General features: G+C 40.3%; 2 protein-coding genes and 1 long non-coding RNA gene across 3 annotated transcripts; all 3 read right to left on the bottom strand.

Moving 5' to 3' along the window:
• Window positions 1-1,101: 1,101 nt before the first annotated feature.
• Window positions 1,102-3,413, bottom strand: LOC109133685 (uncharacterized). Its single transcript, XR_007269497.2, has 2 exons — window positions 2,987-3,413; window positions 1,102-1,415 (listed from the first exon to the last, which is right to left on the bottom strand). It is a non-coding gene; the product is annotated as an uncharacterized LOC109133685 (long non-coding RNA).
• Window positions 3,414-4,161: 748 nt separating this feature from the next.
• On the bottom strand, window positions 4,162-4,689 carry LOC125493765 (uncharacterized). The gene has a single exon (XM_048637279.2). It carries the CDS (start codon window positions 4,687-4,689, stop codon window positions 4,162-4,164), a length of 528 nt encoding a protein of 175 aa, XP_048493236.2.
• A 2,139-nt stretch (window positions 4,690-6,828) lies between these two features.
• Window positions 6,829-8,456, bottom strand: LOC125491574 (uncharacterized). The gene is made up of 3 exons (XM_048637280.1): window positions 7,970-8,456; window positions 7,745-7,880; window positions 6,829-7,603 (listed from the first exon to the last, which is right to left on the bottom strand). Exons 1-3 carry the CDS (start codon window positions 8,454-8,456, stop codon window positions 6,829-6,831), a joined length of 1,398 nt encoding a protein of 465 aa, XP_048493237.1.
• Between the last annotated feature and the right edge of the window lie 11,619 nt (window positions 8,457-20,075).

The raw sequence follows: 20,075 nt of genomic DNA, 5'->3' as shown, positions 1-20,075 counted from the left end.
GGTGAGATAACAAAGGACTTTAATGCTGGGGCAAATTAGGGGAATTTCAAGAAGAACAGGAATCGGAATGGGAAATTTCAAGGGAGAAATGGACAAGGCTACAATAATAAGGGTCAGTCTAAGAGAATCTATCATTGTTAGAAGTGCACTAATAACCACCCTGGTAGAGATTGTAAGGGAGACCTGGTAACTTGTAACAACTGTCAGAGGAAGGACCATAGGGAGTACGAGTGCTTCACTAAGTAAAAGAAAGAGTAGAATGGTAGAGGGAGTGGTAACCAGGTGAGGTCTGGGTTCAACTAGTTAGGGAATCAAGGTTCCAGGTAAGCCTGCTAGTGAGAGCAACAACCAGATTAAGGCTCCAGGTAAAATGTTCGTGATAAGTCGCAATGAAACTGAACGATCTATCGACGTAGTTTCTGGTACTTTTTCTATTAACTTTGTTCTGGTTAAAACATTCTTTGTGTAATACCCCGGAATTTCAAAGCGGAAAAGAAAGAAATAATAATAGTATTAATTGGACAAGTGGACCCTATGAGATATTGGACCCTATGAGATATTGGAAAGAATTGGACAAGTGGCTTATAGGTTAGCCTTACCTACAGAATTAGCCAAGGTTCATAATGTTTTTCATGTGTCTCAAATTCGTAAATACATCTCTGACCCCTCCCATGTTGTCCAACCTGAAAACATTGAATTAGATGAGACCCTCACTTTTGAAGAACGTTCTGTTAGAATTCTTGATTCCAAAATGAGAAATACCCAAAATAAGACAATAAAGTTAATCAAAGTTTTATGGTCTAATCATATCAAACCGGGGAAGCAACGTGGGAAACAGAAGACGACATGAGCAAGCGTTATCCTGAACTCTATTCTAAGGTACGATTATCGAGTTTCGGGGACGAAACTCCTTAAGGGTGACCGAATGTACTACTAACAAAGTGCAAAGCTAATGTTTCGTTTGTAACATCCCGTCCAAAACCAAGAGGTACATAGCCTTAAGATAAGGTAATAGCTATAGATAATGGCAGCGGAAATTCAAAGAGACGGGGATGCCACTCTAAGGAGTAGAACAAAAACTAAAATAGAATAACCATCATAGGAAAAGTCAACTCCAGTACATATAATCAAAAGGGAAAATGAGGTCCCATACCCTCATCTCCAATAAGTCTCAAGAGTCATACAACCACACAAGTAAACCTCAAAATCATAGAGTAAAGAAAACTATGACAACTGAAATCCATGGTTCCAATACATAAGTCAAAACTAGAATTAGCTACTTAAAGCAACTAAGTATCTAATCCTGAGTCCAGATTGAAATACTCATCCACTAGGACAAGCTCCCTTTCTTTGCTCACACGGGGAACACACACACCTCCGAGCCAGACTAGAACCACTCTAAACAGCGTCACCATCTGCACAAAGATACAACAATTTCCACAATCAGTGGGGAGTAACTAGTAGTTCTCCCAGCTCAAATAGAAACAGATAAGTGCTTAAATAATTAGAAACAACATCAGAAAACATAATACCAAATACCAACTCGCTACAAGATACCAACGACAACCATGCAACAAATGCGGTCAACGTTGCAAACAAATGCAACAAATACGGTCCACAAGCTCAAACATAACAGACCATACCGCCTGTGAGTAGACTCATTGGACCATGCCCCCCAAGGCCTACGTTGCATATTCGAGGAACCATACCGCCCTTTTCGAATAGCTATAATCTACGGATCATACCACCCGTAGTAACAGATGGACCATACCGCCCACAGTTTAGTAACCAAATCCTAGGACCATACCACCCTTAGGTTATCGAGCATAAATTTCTAGGACCATACCGCCCTTAGAATAACCAACGCAAACTCCTTGAACCATACAGTTCATAGGATTTCCTAATGCAGACCTCTAGAACCATACCGTTCCTAGAGTTACTCTATCAACAACGTGCAATCATACAAGACAAGCACACATCAATCAAATCCAACCATCAATAAGAACAAGTCATGAGCGTAACTCAAGCAATCATACCCAACAAGGTTCCCACATGAGTTTGCTTAGCCAACACAAACAACCGGCACGTTTCAAGACTCAAAACCAACGGTTACCCATCACATGAGGACACATACCCTTAACGTAATACTTAAACCACCCAAATACTACTCAAACTTCCTTAGCATACTTACCTAAAACCAACCAAGCCAAGACACACAAGTTGTAAACCCAAAACAAGAAATAAAGACACCACATCACGACCCAGGGCAGACCACCCGTCGCGAGGTGCGACAAGGCTCGCGGGTCGCGACAGGCAGCGTCGCGAGTCGCGACGAGGCTCGCGAGTCGCGAGCAGCCTTCTGCCGTGGCTTGCGAGCTTCGTTCGCTCGCCCACGCAAGCTCCTCCAAGGTTCGCTCCAGCCATCCTCGCCTACTCCAGCCTCCCTTACACCCACACTCACACCAAACACCCTCGTATCATCCACGACTCACCAACAACAGCAACAATAACATACTCCAACAACAACAACAATGACAAAAACTACAACAACCCACTCCAACACCAACAACAACGACAATAACAACAACGCACAACTCCAACACCAGCAACAACGACAATAACAACAACGCACAACTCCAACACCAACAACAACGATAATAACAACAACAACCTACTCCAACACCGACAACAACGTAATCACAACAACAACCAACCCAAACACCAACAACAACGACAATAACAACAACAACAATCTCCAATCACCAATACAACGACAATAATAACAACAACAATCTCTAATCACCAAAACAACGACAATAAAAACAACAATAACAAATCCATCAACAAAACAACAACAATAACAACAGGAAACTTTAACCATACAATCTACTAAGTTCTTCCTAACATGATACTACGTTCTCTAACGCATTTCTAACAACCTAATTTCAATATCTATACTCTACCGAACTAGAAAAACGCTAGTTACCTTTTCCTTGAATGTTGAAAACTCTTATTTTGCACTTCTCTGTTCCGACTATGATTCGCGGTGATCAAAAGCTCGCAATCCAAATCGCTCCGGTCAAAGTGAAGAACAAGATGTCATAAACGTTCTGTCCAAATTTGAAGACTATCCAACGGTTAGATCTCCGGCTACGGTTAGTTTCGTAAAGGTGCGACAGGGAACAAAACCGGATGACTCGTCTGATTGCAACGAAAACTGCAGTCGCGTATTCCCCTTTCTTCAAAAACAAATTATACCACAAGCAAGATCTTTCCTAGTAGATAGATTTTGACTACTCACTTGCTCAATTCGGATAAGAAACGAAGGAGATATGATGCAAAGAAAATGGGTGTGCAGAAATGGACGAAAACCGAGAAGAGAGAATAACTTTTTCTCTTCCTTTCTAATGGTTGGACGAGAATGGGGTGTGAAATGGAGTCACAAAGACCAAGGGTTGCTGATTTTATTTTCAGAAAAATGAAGGTGAAAGGGTGATGATTAAAAGGCATTAAGAAAGGTAGACGAAGAGATGACCTTTGGTTATCGCAACGTTACAAGAGGAACTTAAAAAGCTGTCCAAACTCTTCGTATAACAAGGCTAAAAATCAGAATTTTCGGACCTCCCTAACATATAACATAATGTACGTAGGCTAACACTAGTATAATGTACATTTTTCGGCACTAAGTAAAACGTTCAAAAATAATATGTATAAGTATATGTTTTCCAAACTAAAAATTATTATTACCAACGTAATATAAATATACACATAATATACTATCACATTACACACTTGGCACACGCAAAAGTACTACATTGTCCGTTTTATAAGAACAATGCAGACAACTACATAATACGACTAACACAATGCCACATAAATAAAACGCACATTATAACCTTTGCACAAAGTCAATTAAAATAATGTAGGTGTAAATATATATACTTTCCGAAAAATAATTTGATAGAAATATAATTTATCACATCAAATAATAATAATTAACACGCAAAAATTTCAGAGAAATTTCGAGGTGTTACAATCTCCCCTCCTTAAGAAAAAGTTCGTCCTCGAACTTTAAAATAACAAAGAAATACCTGAGACAAAAAGCTCGGGATACTTGAGCGTCATCGACTCTTCCGTCTCCCAAGTGGCTTCCTCGTACTTTTAGCTTCTCCAAAGCACTTTAACCAAGGGTATCACCTTCCTTCTCAGGGCACGATTCTGACGGTCCAAGATCTGAACAGGTCGCTCCTCAAAAGTCATGTTCGGCTCAATCGAGATCGGCTCTATAGGGATGACATGAGACGGATCGCTGCGATACCTCCGCAATTGCGACACATGGAACACATCGTGCACCCTCGACAACTGAGGGGGCATAGCCAATCTGTAAGCCACCTCCCCAATCCTATCGAGAATCTCATAAGGGCCAACATACTTCGGGCTTAACTTGCCTTTTTGCCCAAATCTCGCCACTCCCTTCATCGGAGACACTTTCAACAGCACCTTATCTCCAACGGTGAAAGAAATAGGCTTCTGACGCAAGTCTACATAAGACCTCTGCCTATCTTGAGCGGCCTTCATTCTCGCCTGAATCACCTTTACTTGCTCGACAGTATCTTGGATCAAGTCTGGTCCCAACACCAACGAGTCACTTATGTCGCTCCAACAAGGGACTACGACACTTTCACCCATACAAGGCCTCATAAAGGAGCCATCTGAATGCTAGCGTGGTAACTGTTGTTGTAAGAGAACTCCATCAAGTTCAATGACTTCAACCAAGACTCTTGAAATTCCAAAGCACAAGCACGGAGCATATCCTCCAGAGTCTGAATAGTCCTCTCTGTCTTCCCATCCGTAGCAGCATGGAAAGCGGTACTCAGTTTCAACTTAGTACCAAATGCTTCTTGCAGAGCAATCCAGAAATGAGACAAGAATCTAGGGTCACGGCAGATACTATATCCTTCGGAACACCGTGCAACCGAATGATTTCATTGCGTAGGCTTCCGCTAACTCTTCCATAGACCAAGTATTCTTCATCGGAATAAACCGAGCTACCTTAGTCAATCGGTCCACTATCACCCACACCGCATTCTTACCCCAGCAGCTCTCGGAAGACCCATAACAAAGTCCATCGAGATAGAATCGAACTTCCACGCAGGAATTGGTAATGGTTGTAGCAAACCACCCGGTCTCTGATGCTCGATCTTGATCTTTTGACACACACCTGGCCACATATTCGGCCACTTCCCTCTTCATGCAAGGCCACCAGAATTTAGCCTTGAGATCCTTGTAAAGCTATCACCCCCAGGATGAACAGAGTAGGAGTACAATGAGCTTCTTCGAGAATCTTCTTCTTAAGCTCCAAGTCATTAGGCACACACCAACGACTCAAAAATTTTAGACCTCCCTCGGAGTCGACTTCAAAATTTTCGGCTCGGCCCTGAGCCTTAGCTTCACGGATCTTTTCCAACTTCGGATCATATTTCTGCTTCTCTCGCAACTCTTGGAACAAGGCAGGGTCGGCACTCATAGCACAGAGAGTTTCCACCGAACCCCGAGGTACCACCTCGATTTCAAGCTTCCGAAATTCATCCATAAGTCTCTCGGCGGAATTCTAACCGCATTAAGAGAATGCTTCGACTTACGGCTGAGAGCATCCGCAACCACATTAGCTTTGCCCTCATGGTAATCAAGCTGCAGATCGTAATCCTTGATCAGCTCCAACCATCTCCTCTGCCTCATATTCAAATCCCTTTGAGTGAAGATGTACTTGAGGCTTTTGTGGTCGGTAAACACCCTACATGATACCCCATACAGATAGTGTCGCCAGATTTTAAGAGCGAACACCACAGCAGCCAACTCCAAATCATGAGTAAGGTAATTCTTTTCATGCACCTTCAACTGCCTGGATGCATATGCCACCACTTTCCCTTGTTGCATAAGAAAACAACTCAAACCAAGCTTCGATGCGTCACTATAAACTTCAAACCCAACCCCTTCAGTAGGCAAGGTCAGAACAGGAGCGGTAGTGAGGCACTTCTTCAATTCTTGGAATGCTTTTTCACACTCTTCGGACCACAGGAACTTACTCTCCTTCTTCATCAATTTAGTCAACGGCTGAGCTATCCTTGAGAAATCCTTAACAAACCTCCGATAGTAACCAGCGAGACCAAGGAAACTCCGGATCTCGGAAACATTCTTAGGACTCTCCCATTCCACCACAGCTCTAACCTTAGAAGGATCTACCATCACTCCATCCTTGCTGATAACATGGCCTAGGAACGACACTTCCTTCAGCCAGAACTCACACTTGGAGAACTTTGCAAACCACTTCTGTTGCCTCAGAATACCCAAGATCAACCTCAGATGCCTCTCATCCTCTTCTTCATTCTTAGAGTACACCAGGATATCGTCGATGAAAACAACTACACACGAATCCAGGAACTCATGGAAAGAACGGTTCGTCTGATCCATGAACACAGCAGGGGCATTAGTCAAACCGAAGGGCATGACCACAAACTCATAGTGCCCATATCTTGTTCGAAAAGCGGTCTTAGGAATATCCTCCTTCTTCACCGGAATCTGGTGATAACCTGACCTCAGGTCAATCTTCGAAAATACTCCCGCACCCTTTAACTGGTCAAACAGATCCTCAATGCGGGGCAAGGGATACCGATTCTTGATAGTCACCTTGTTCAATTCCCGATAATCGATGCAAAGCCGCATACTCCCATCTTTCTTTTTGACGAACAGAACAGGGGCACCCCACGACGAGACACTTGGTCTAATAAATCCCTTATCACTCAATTCTTGCAACTGAGTCTTCAACTCTTACAACTCAGCAGGCGCCATCCTATACGGGGCGTTTGACAAAGGAGCAGTACCAGGAGTCAAGTCAATGCTGAACTCAACTTCTCTTTCAGGAGGGATACCCGGTAGCTCATCAGGAAATACGTCCAGATACTCACGAACAACAGGGATGTCCTCTAACTTCGCTTCTTGGGTCAAATCTTTCACCATACAGAGGAACACTTGCTCCCCTTTCTGACGGAGCCTTTGCATTTTGAGAGCAGAAACGATCTTTACTCCCTTCTTCAACACCACCCCACTATAGGAGATACGCTTGCCACAAGGACTACGAAGAGTCACTTTTTTATCGCGGCAATGAATCTGAGCACGATACTTGAACAACCAATCCATGCCCAAAATAACATCAAACTCGACCATGGAGAATGCCTTGAGATCGGCAGGCAGATCAATACCCAACACAAAGATAGGCACTCCACAATACTCGGCCAAACAAGGATAGTTCTCCCCAGAAGGTAGAGAAATAAGAGTCCGAATAGGAGAACTCGAAGTCAAATTAGTTTTCTTGGCAAACGAATTAGACGCACAAGACACAGAAGCACCAGAATCAAACAACACAGAAGCAGGAACAGAATTAACAAGAAAGGTACCAGAGATGACGTCGGGATGAACATTGGCGTCGGAATGAGTCATACTGTAAACCCGATTCTTTGGCGGAGCAGAAAGACTAGGAGGAACAGGGGGCTTAGCTGTAGCCCTCGGATTATTGGGGCACTCATAACTCTTATGACCCGCCTCTCTGCAATAGAAGCAAACAATAGCAGCACCCTCACAATCCTTTCCCAGATGTAAAGGCTTCTCCCACCTCCGACACTTGGACGGATTAGAACCCTGCCTAGAACCGGAGCCTTGGTATCCACCACGGAAACTCGGCTAAAACCTCGGCTTCTTAGCCGGACCAGGAGCAACAGACGGAAAAGGCTTCCTTACAGATGCGGCCTTAACAGCTTCTTCCTCTCTCACTAATGCATGAACACTAAGGGCCATCTCATAAGCAGCTTGAAATGTAGTAACCCCTGAACACAGCACCAGGGTCCTCACCCTCGGATTCATCTTCTTTATATATATCTCTTAACCCTCTCAGCTTCGGTGGGAGTGACAGTACCAGCAAATTTAGACAGCTCCGTGAAGCGGTCGGTGTACTTCTGGATGTTTATACTCCCTTGAGTCAGAGATAGAAATTCTTCCTGCTTTTGCCAGCGCAACTCATCAGGGTAGAATCTCTCTTTCAGCTTGGTGGAGAACTGGGTCCACCCAAAACCCGTTGTAGCCATACATGCATCCTTCACCGTACTCCACCAATTATCCGCCTCTTTCTTCAAATAGTACGTCCCAATCGGTACCATCTTGGCAGCAGAGCAGTTTGTTGCCGTGAATAGCTTCTCCATCTCCCTTAACCAGTTTTCCAGAGCCACAGGATCAGCAACACCATCATAAGTAGGGGGCCTGTGACGGTCAAACCGGTCGAAAGCAGACTGCCCACTACCCGAAGAAACAGCTCTATTAGCCAAAGAGATGAAAGCATTTTCTAGGCTTACGCGATGATGACGCGCAGCTTCCTTTCTAGCGGCTAATTGTTGTCGTGGAGGCATACTATAAAATAGAAACTATCACATTAGTCTATCAAAATCACATAAGCAAGCATTAAATCGAAAAACATAGTAAACAAAATGTTTCCCCAGGTTTACTTCCTACCCAGGTAACTCTCATACACTTTAGACTTGAAATCTAAGACACTAGTAATCCTAGTCACAAGTCTACTCATCTTCTGGAAAGTAATAGCATCCTAAACAGAGTTTCTGGAACGTTTTGCTCTAATACCAACTGTAACATCCCGTCCAAAACCAAGAGGTCCATAGCCTTAAGATAAGGTAATAGTTATAGATAATGGCAGCGGAAATTCAAAGAGACGGGGATGCCACTCCAAGGAGTAGAACAAAAACTAAAATAGAATAACCATCAAAGGAAAATTCAACTCCAGTACATATAATCAAAAGGGAAAATGAGGTCCCATACCCTCATCTCCAATAAGTCTCAAGAGTCATACAACCACCCAAGTAAACCTCAAAATCATAGAGTAAAGAACTATGACAACTGAAATCCATGGTTCCAATACATAAGTCAAAACTAGAATTAGCTACTTAAACCAACTAAGTATCTAATCCTGAGTCCAGATTGAAATACTCATCCACTAGGACAAGCTCCCTTTCTTTGCTCACATGGGGAACACACACACCCCCGAGCCAGACTAGAACCACTCTAAACAGCGTCATCATCTGCACAAAGATACAACAATTTCCACAATCAGTGGGGAGTAACTAGCAGTTCTCCCAGCTCAAATAGAAACAGATAAGAGCTTAAATAACTAGAAACAACATCAGAAAACATAATACCAAATACCAACTCGCTATAAGATACCAACGACAACCATGTAACAAATGCGGTCAACATTGCAAACAAATGCAACAAATGCGGTCCACAAGCTCAAACATAACAGACCATACCGCCTGTGAGTAGACTCATTGGACCATGCCCCCCAAGGCCTACGTTGCATATTCGAGGAACCATACCGCCCTTTTCGAATAGCAATAATCTACGGATCATACCACCCGTAGTGTCCGATGGACCATACCGCCCACGGTTTAGTAACCAAATCCTAGGACCATACCGCCCTTAGGTTATTGAGCATAAATTTCTAGGACCATACCGCCCTTAGAATAACCAACGCAAACTCCTTGAACCATACCGTTCATAGGATTTCCTAATGAAGACCTCTAGAACCATACCGTTCCTAGAGTTACTCTATCAACAACGTGCAATCATACAAGACAAGCACACATCAAACAAATCCAACCATCAATAAGAACAAGTCATGAGCGTAACTCAAGCAATCATACCCAACAAGGTTCCCACATGAGTTTGCTTAGCCAACACAAACAACCGGCACGTTTCAAGACTCAAAACCAACGGTTACCCATCACGTGAGGACACATACCCTTAACGTAATACTTAAACCACCCAAATACTACTCAAACTTCCAGCATACTTACCTAAGACCAACCAAGCCAAGACACACAAGCTGTAAACCCAAAACAAGAAATAAAGACACCACATCACGACTCAGGGCAGACCACCCGTCGCGAGGTGCGACGAGGCTCGCGGGTCGCGACTGGTAGCGTCGCGAGTCACGACGAGGCTCGCGAGTCGCGAGCAGCCTTCTGCCGTGGCTTGCGAGCTTCGTTCGCTCGCCCACGCAAGCTCCTCCAAGGCTCGCTCCAGCCATCCTCGCCTACTCCAGCCTCCCTTACACCCACACTCACACCAAACACCCTCGTATCATCCACGACTCACCAACAACAACAATAACATACTCCAACAACAACAACAATGGCAAAAACTACAACAACCCACTCCAACACTAACAACAACGACAATAACAACAACACACAACTCCAACACCAACAACAACGATAATAACAACAACAACCTACTCCAACACCGACAACAACGTAATCACAACAACAACCAACCCCAAACACCAACAACAACGACAATAACAACAACAATCTCCAATCACCAATACAACGACAATAATAACAACAACAATCTCCAATCACCAAACCAACAACAATAAAAACAACAATAACAAATCCATCAACAAAACAACAACAATAACAACAGGAAACTTTAACCATACAATCTTCTAAGTTCTTCCTAACATGATACTACGTTCTCTAACGCATTTCTAACAACCTAAGTTCAATATCTATACTCTACCGAACTAGAAAAACGCTAGTTTGCCTTTTCCTTGAATGTTGAAAACTCTTATTTTGCACTGCTCTGTTCCGACTATGATTCGCGGTGATCAAAAGCTCGAAATCCAAATCGCTCTGGTAAAAGTAAAGAAAAAGATGTCATAAACGGTCTGTCCAAATTTGAAGACTATCCAACGGTTAGATCTCCGGCTACGGTTATTTTCGTAAAGGTGCGATAGGGAACAAAACCCGATGACTCGTCTGATTGCACCGAAAACTGCAGTCGCGTCTTCCCCTTTCTTCAAAAACAAATTATACCACAAGCAAGATCTTTCCTAGTTGATATATTTTGACTACTCACACGCTCAATTCGGATAAGAAACGAAGGAGATATGATGCAAAGAAAATGAGTGTGCAGAAATGGACGAAAACCGAAAAGAGAGAATAATTCTTTCTCTTCCTTTCTAATGGTTGGACGAGAATGGGTGTGAAATGGAGTCACAAAGACCAAGGGTTGCTGATTTTATTTTCAGAAAAATGAAGGTGAAAGGGTGATGATTAAAAGGCATTAAGAAAGGTAGACAAAGAGATGACCTTTGGTTATCGCAACGTTACAAGAGGAACTTAAAAAGCAGTCCAAACTCTTCGTATAACAAGGCTAAAAATCATAATTTTCGGACCTCCCTAACATATAACATAATGTACGTAGGCTAACACTAGTACAATGTACATTTTCCGGCACTAAGTAAAACGTTCAAAAATAATATGTATAAGTATATGTTTTCCAAACTAAAAATTATTATTACCAACGTAATATAAATATACACATAATATACTATCACATTTCACACTTGGCACACAAAAGTACTACATTGTCCGTTTTATAAGAATAATGCAGACAACTACATAATACGACTAACACAATGCCACATAAATAAGACGCACATTATAACCTTTGCACAAAGTCAAATAAAATAATGTAGGTGTAAATATATATATATTGTATATATATATATATATATATATATATATATATATATATATATATATATATATATATATATATATATACTTTCCGAAAAATAATTTGATACTCCCTCCGTTTCCTAAAGATCTTCCTACTTACTGTTCCTACAGATACCAAGGAAAATCAAGTTGTGTGAGGCATGGTGTGAGTAAAGTAGGAGAGAGAAAGGGGTTAAGATAAATAAACAAATAAAAAGGGGTTAAAGTAGGAGATAGAAAGGGAGTAAAATTGAATTAATAATGTAATGGTGGACCATATGATAGTGACATGAGAGGGTAAATAGGGAAATTTGTTTTGCCAAATAAGGAATAAAGCAAAAGAGGGAAGATCTTTTGGAAACACCCTTAAACGGAAAGAGGGGAGATCTTTAGGAAACGGAGGGAGTAGAAATGTAATTTATCACATCAGATAATAATAATTAACACGCGAAAATTTCAGAGAAATTTCGGGGTGTTACATCGTTAATATTAAACATCTAACTTTAAAGTTCGAGGACGAACTTTGTTTTTAAGGAGGAGTAGATGTAATACCCCTAATTTTCAGAAGTTATTTTACTATTTATTAAGGTTTAATATTATTTCCACTCAAAATTTATTTTATGATAATGCGATTTTATTTGATAACTATGTTTATTACAATAGTAATATCATTTCGTTTTGATTTATTTAACAAAGTTTGAAATAAATCATTTACTTGTTTTATTATCCATTTTACTATTTCTAATTTATTAAACTTTTTACATTTTCTATGGGTATCCTTATACTAATTGTCCATTCAAGATGTCCATCCATTTTAGCAATTCAAGACCCAAATGCCAAGTCCATAACCCATATGCTTTTAGCCAAAAAGAAAAAGGAAAAAAAAAAAACAAAACAAAAAAAATATAAAGATGAAAACTGATTTCATCTCCCTTCTTCTCCTTCGTCTGGTTCAGCTCAAGAACCAAGAAAACAAAAATTCAACACCTTCCTCCATCTCCTCCCTTCTTCTTCGTCTGAATTCAACACACAAACCAAGATTTTGCAACACCAAAAACCTCAGCTTTGTCAGCAATAATGGAATTAGGGACAAATTTTCTTCAAAAGCTAAACTCACCCATTCACCATTGGATTTATGATCGAAAATCCCCCCTATAAATACTGATTCACTCTCATCAGATTTCTCAAGCAAAACAACTCAAAAGGTTTGCTTAAATCCTTTCTCTTCTTCCTAAAATTCTGATTTTTGGTTTTGAAATTGAAAATTTGGAATTTTTAATCCACCATTTCAAATCTCTTCTCCTCTACTTCCTTGATCCACCACACCACCGGAAGACCACCACTCAAAAAACCGCCCGATCACCTGACCACGTCGCTAGAACCGCGACCACCGCCAGCCCTTTCCCCTTCCGATTCGCAGCATCTGTTGCGTCCCCTGTAGCACGCCAGCCACCCTTTTCCAGCGCCTAAGCTTCGCCGGCGCGCCATCGATAACCGACACCACAATCCCTGCTTCGAACCCCACATTCGTGCCTTCCCTGTTTCGCCTCCCCTGTTCTTCCTTCTCTCGTACCTCCTTGCGTCATTTCTCAGTTTTAGAAACTGAGCCCCTCTTTTAAATCTCCTTTCCCTTTCCCTTGTAGTTATTTGAGTTTTATTAGTTTTATTTAGTTTACTTTTATTTTTATATTTTTAAAACTAAAACCCATAACCTTCCTAAATTAGCCTATCTTATTAAGTTAGTATGTTTTAGTTTCACTTAATCCTTTATAACTTAAAAATGTTCATTGACCTTCTAAAATAAAATAAGAAGTAAAATAAAGTTAGTTTTTCATGTTTAAAATAATTGTTTAAATTAATAAAAGTTAAGTTAAAATAATTTGTGAGTACTTAAAATGATTTTAAAAATGATTTAAAAACCATAACTTTGATTCATAAACTCTCTTAAAATAATAAAGAATCTCTTTGAATTATTTAAATCATTTACTTTATATACGTATATAAAAAGGGGTTATTTAGGTTCTAACTTAGATCACATTAACATTTATTGTAGACTCCGATTTCGTAGACGAGGAATATCAAGAGTGCTAATCCGTTCGTGAACTTAACTTCGCGCACGCGTCACGAGGTAATCTCTGATGTCCATCTAAACATAGATCCCGTTAGTGTAAAACGAATTGATTACGTGATTATTATATGCTTACAAAATTTATAAGTATGGACTATAATTATGGAATATCGACTTAATGCGGATTATGAATAAGAATGACAAAATGGATAACGACTATGGATTTTGATTATGGATCGTGACCATAGACGATGTGTGATATGACAAATATGGTTATTATAACGTTATGAAAATCGGTTAATGTTATTTAATGAAGTTATGATTATTATTATTATCATTATTATTATTATTATTATTATTATTATTATTATTATTATTATTATTATTATGATTATTATTGTTATTATTATTACTATATATCATTATCATTATCATGAATATTTTTATTTTTATTAATATTGAGGCTTTATGAAAGTTGGAATTGGTAAGAACGTGTGATAATGAAATGATAATGAATTTGAAGTGATAAATGAACTCAAGCGATGATTGTGAATATGAAGGCTCCGTTTGGTAGGGCGTAAAACGTTTTCTCGGAAAACTGTTTTCCTCTATTTTCAGTTTTACATTGTTTGGTTGGCAAAAGAATGTAAAATCATTTTCCCTTGGGGTAAAATTACTCTCTCAATGATGGAAAAACATTTTCCTTTCAAAATGAAGGGAAAAGTATTTTCCTTATCTCTCTTCTACACTCCTCTCACTACCTCTTTACTTTCCCTTTCATTTTTCTTTCATTTCATCATTTTTCTTACATCGAACCAAACAACGGAAAACTAATTTTGGAATTGTGTTTTCCATTGTAAATTGTTTTCCATGAAAATCATTTTACATTGAAAATATTTTACGCCCTACCAAACAGAACCGAAATGATTTATTGAAATCGCTATGATGGATTGAGTTCATAATTAATTGAATATGTTCACACTGGATTATACAACATGACGTAAATGTGTACGTGATTTATGCGATGACGTGAATTAAAAGATGTTAATCACGTAAAGTGAAATATCAGAGGGAAATGATGAATAGGTTTCCCTGTATGAGTGGTTCAGCGGCCCCTACAGGTTCTCTGGTTACTATGCTGATTATTCTGTTACTGTCTTTCTTCTATCTTGTTGTGATCCAAGTAGAAGGGGTGTGCACACTAGGGACTCTGTTATTGGCCATTATGATTTTCGTAGGTGGTTACAGGGGTTTCCCCGGCCTACAATCAGGTGGTTACAGGTGTTCACCCCGGCCTACTATGTAGAAGTAAGTGGTTACAGGGGTTCTCCCCGGCTTACTGGCGTTCTCTTTCCTCTCCTTGAATAACAAGATTAATTAAATTAATGATATGATTATTCAGTGTATATATATATGTGTATATGTGCTATGACTTCAAAAACTATTAATCTACTAATTTACAAAGTACTTTTCAACTTAAGTATTTTACGGGATGGAGTTGGAATTACTCAGTTTTTCTGATTTTTGGGAGCTTGTCTCTCTTGTCTCTTTTCAATGTATTTGTGCAGGTGGGTGATCGACGGGGGAACAAAAGGGAGATCATTAGAGTTGTCATCCACTTAGCATATGATTAGTTCCGCTGGAACTCTGAACACTTAATTAATTAGTAATGTTTAATGAACATTTACTTAGTTGTAATGATTAATGAATTTGAGTTGTGTGTTGTAACTTAGCCTTGCATTTATTTCCAAGGAGATAATTGCGGCGGTAGACACGTCGCACCCGTCGAGTCGAACCCTCTGGATTTATTTTCCCCCAAAACCCGAGTTTTATCGAATAAGAAGGGTTCGGTCGGGGGTGTTACATAATGGTATCAGAGCGGAGTTAGATTAACTAGGGAAAGATTAAAATTGTTAAAATTAGAAATTAAGGAAAATGAATCAAATAGGTTTAAACTTAAAATTTTTTAGGAAGTCAAGATAATAAAATATTTAGGAGAAATGAAATTAGGATTAAAATATGACTTAAGGTTAGTATGGGTACGAATGGGTTATGTGTGCATGTATGAAAGTACTCGTTAAAGGTACTTATTAATTGTTTATATTTTATTAGATGGCCAGGACACGTATGACCGCCAGGAAATGCACCAGAACCCCACGTCAAGGACCTTACCTTCTAAGGATGAGGGTAGGAGAGTCGATTTCAGCTTACATCTATAGGTTACGCTTAACCGTGAAATATATCACCTCAATGAAGGTCACGGGTATTCAAATTACCTCACGCCACCTAAGCAAGCCGATGTCTTAATTCACTCTCCCTAACAATGGCCCTTATGCCGAAATTAAGAAAGAATACTCTAATTCTGAAAAATGGAAGGCCAAACTATGAACGATACACTGGAAAGGGAAGTGGTATCTCACTTGAGTTACCTGGAGAAAAGAATGCTCGATGCAGAGCCAAGTGGCTTAATGACTACGAACCTCCGATGAGATGAACCGACTAAGTGACAATGAAGAAATAGAAAGAAGCCCTAGCCCCACCCGTTGAAAACCATGGGAAAATGAAAATGAAGATGAGGAAGAAGACCGTCCGAGGATGAAGAGTAAAACCTTCAACCCTAGCTACCTTAACCACTAAATCTAAACCGTAGTAGATTATTAACGTTAGTGTTAACTTATTTGCTTTGTGATGCTAGTATTTCTTAGTTATGAAAACTAAGATGACTCTTATGTGATGAATGAATGCTGTACTCTTGAGTAATGAAATGATGAAATTTTGGTATATGACCTAGTATGCTGTGTGGAAAAGTGAATGAATTGAATGACTTGATTATATTTATGTGAATTAGCCTTATTTTAAGGATCAATGTGAATGGTGGAACACCAATGTGAATAACGCAGGTAGCTTATGCAATACGTTTATACACGATCTAGAGTAAGGCGACAAGAAAACCAAATGGCCGAAACTCCTGAACAAGTTGCAGCACGACTTAGGACTCTCGAGCAACTAGCTCAAAGCTTTGGCTTAGTTCTTCAAAACCAGCTCAACAACAACCACCATGGAGATGATCCGCAAGCTGCAATGGCGAAAAAGATTTCCGCCTTGAAACCACCAACCTTTGTTGGTAGAGAAGACCCATTACTTCTCGAAAATTGGATAAGAGACTTCGAAAAGATTTTCACGGCCACGGGTACGCCTGAGGCCCAGAAAGTAGACCAAGCGACCTTTTATTGCACGAGGACGCGATACTTGGTGGGAAAGTGTAGGACCCATTGTTAAAGCTCAAGAGAACTTTAACTGGGAAGCGTTTAAGATAGCGATTAAGGCTCGATTCTTCCCCGAGCACATTCGTAGGCAGAAATACAATGAGTTTAGTAGGTTCAACCAGAGCTATAACATGAGTGTGCAAGAGTACGCTCAGAAATTTAATGAGTTTACTCGCTTTTGTCCAACTGTAGTTCCAAATGAGGGAACTAAGCTCAAAGTTTGAAGACGAACTTAAGTTTGATCTTCAGACTCGAATGGGAGGTAGTACCTCAACTACTTTCACGGAGGCGTACGCAAAGGCCTCGAACTTAGAGAGAATTCTACAGCGTGAGAAAGAAGTGTTAAGTAGGAATAAACGGAAGGAACCTGCTAGCAACAGCAACAACCAAGGGTACGATAAAAGGCCCAACAACAACAATGGGAACAACAAAACAATGGTGGACGTACAACAACCGCAACAATCAAAATTTGGACAAAGCCGCACAGGAAATAGGATCCAGAGGAAATTCGTTTGCAAGAAGTGTACCAAGAGCCATCCAGGATTCACTTGTCAGGGTGAACGGATCAAATGCTTCGAGTGTGGAGAAGTAATTCACAAATCGTTCAACTGTCACAAGAAGCAAGCTCAAAATGGACCAAACGCGAACAATGGTAACAATGGCAACAATGGAGGTGGGAATAGAATTCAAAATTCAATACAACCGCCCAATGGAGGAAATGCTGCACAAGAACGGAAACAGAACAACCGCTCTTTTGGAAGTGGAAATGGAAACTTTAAAGAATGGACAATGGAGGCTACACCAATGGAAGAATCAATGTCATGAGCCGAATAGAAGCTGACACTGATGCTAACGTTGTGACTGGTACTTTTCTCGTAACTCAAATCCTGCTTATGTACTCTTTGATTCAGGAGCGCTCATTCTTTTATTTCTACACTTTTGTTAATAAGTATCCCCTCGAGTCTACCCAGTCTTGTCAGCCAATATAGCCATGCCCACAGGTGAAACTGTTTCTTGTAAATCTCTTTCCAAAGTATCCCTGTAGTCATAGCTGTACTGAATTACCCCGATCTTATCCTTTTTGACCTAAAAGACTTTGATTATTGGGAATGGATTGGTTAGCTAAGTATAAGCCAAAATCGAGTGTCATAACCAGAAAATATCTCTTAGAGGACCAAAGGAAATAGGGTATCTTATAAAGGCATAATCTTCCAGCCTGACGTCAAGATAATCTCTGCCCTGAACCTTCAAACCTATCTTAGAAAAGGCTACCTAGTCTACCTATGCCAAGTAAGGGATGTAAGCGTGGAAAGCGAGGAGTTGACTCAAATTCCGGTAGTAAAGGAATTTTCTGATGTATTTCCCGAAGAGTTACCCGGAATGCCGCCTGTCAGAGAAGTGAACTTCAAGGTCGACTTAGCCCCAGGAACAGGACTATCTCTAAGGCTCCTGTATCAATGGCACCTGCAAGAAATGCAAGAATTGAAGGTGCAATTGGAGGAATTGTTGGAAAAAGGGTTCATTCGACCGAGTGTTTCGCCTTGGGAGCCCCATATTGTTTGTTCCGAAGAAAGAAGGATCTTTGGATTGTGCATCGATTATGGAGGAGTTGAATAATGCCACGGTGAAGAATAAATATCCGCTCCGAGAATCGAGGATTTGTTCGATCAATTCAAGGTGCAACATGTTTTCAAGGACGATTTGATATCGGGTTATCACCAATTCGCAATTCCATATGAGAGGACATTCCGAAAACAGCCTTTCGTACAGAGATATTGTCATTATGAGTTCACAGTTATGCTTTTTGGACTCACTAATGCGCCAGCAGCTTTCATGGACCTCATGAACATAACCTTCCAGCCATACTTGGATAAGTTCGTGATAGTATTCATTGACGATATATTGGTATACTCAAGATAAAGAAGATCATGAGGATCATTGAGGAAAGTATTGGAGATTCTTCGAGAAAAGCAATTGTATGCCAAGTTCTCAAAGTGTGAATTTTGGTTGGAAAAAGTATCATTTTTGGGTCATGTGATATCAAAAGAAGGTGTTCCCATAGATCCATCGAAGATTCAAACTGATTGGCCTCAACCTAAGAACGTCACCGACGTAAGGAGTTTCTTGGGTTTAGCTGGATATTACCGAAGATTCGTGAAAGATTTCTCGAGAACGACCCAACCTCTCACTAACCTGATGAAGAAAACAACAAAATTTCATTGGGATGATAAGTGTGAGGAAGCATTTCAAGAGTTGAAGAAAAGACTTACAACGGCCCCGGTATTAACATTACCCTTGGAGTAGAAGGATTTGAAGTTTATAGTGATGCCTCGAAGAAAGGTTTTGGGTGTGTTTTGATGCAACTGGCAAAGTAGTGGCCTATGCGTCGAGACAACTAAACCGCATGAGCAAAATCACCCTACTCATGACTTGGAGTTAGGAGCATCGTGTTTGCGCTGAAAATTTGGAGACATTACTTGTATGGAGTGCAGTGTAAAGTCTATACAGATCACAAGAGTTTGAAGTATTGTATACGCAAAAGGAGTTGAATATGAAGACAAAGACGCTGGCTAGAGCTTATAAACGATTATGATTTGAAGATAGTGTATCAAGAAGGAAAAGCGAACAAAGTAGCTGACGCGTTGAGTAGAAAGAGTGCTCATTCGCTAAACGTTTTGATTTTGGCAAATATCTGTGTGAGGAGATCAAAAGATTGAATTTGGAAATAGTAGAACCCGGTTATGTGAAAGCTCAATTGAATGCTCTTACTGTTGGACCAGATATATTTGAGGAGATACAAGAGAAACAAGCTGCAGATAAGTGGTTGAATAAGTTAAGAGAGATGAAAGAAAGTGGTCAAGCACCAGAGTTCGAGATCGATGACAATGGCGTTGCAAAGTATAAACGGAGATTGTGTGTACCACAAGACGAGAATCCTAGGGAAGCCCATAGCTCGCCGTATTCTATACATCCAGGAGGAGATAAGCTTTATACGGATTTGAAGAAGCATTTTTGGTGGCCTAGAATGAAGCAAGAAGTAGCCGACTTCGTGGAAAATGTTTAACCTGCCAGAAGGTGAAAATACAACATATGAAGCCTGAAGGAAAATTGCAACCG

Source organism: Beta vulgaris, chromosome 9, assembly GCF_026745355.1.
Source record: "Beta vulgaris subsp. vulgaris cultivar EL10 chromosome 9, EL10.2, whole genome shotgun sequence".
Lineage (NCBI taxonomy): Eukaryota > Viridiplantae > Streptophyta > Magnoliopsida > Caryophyllales > Amaranthaceae > Beta > Beta vulgaris.
Note: the sequence above shows the minus strand (reverse complement) of the source record. Positions and strands in the feature narration are given on the sequence as shown.

Coding starts and splice junctions, on each gene's coding strand:
- LOC125493765 (XM_048637279.2), bottom strand. CDS start 4,689: ATGGGTGAAAGTGTCGTAGTCCCTTGTTGGAGCGACATAAGTGACTCG.
- LOC125491574 (XM_048637280.1), bottom strand. CDS start 8,456: ATGCCTCCACGACAACAATTAGCCGCTAGAAAGGAAGCTGCGCGTCAT. Junction 7,881..7,969: donor GGAGCTGTCTAAATTTGCTG/GTACTGTCACTC, acceptor TGCTGTGTTCAG/GGGTTACTACATTTCAAGCT. Junction 7,604..7,744: donor GGTCCGGCTAAGAAGCCGAG/GTTTTAGCCGAG, acceptor CTTCTATTGCAG/AGAGGCGGGTCATAAGAGTT.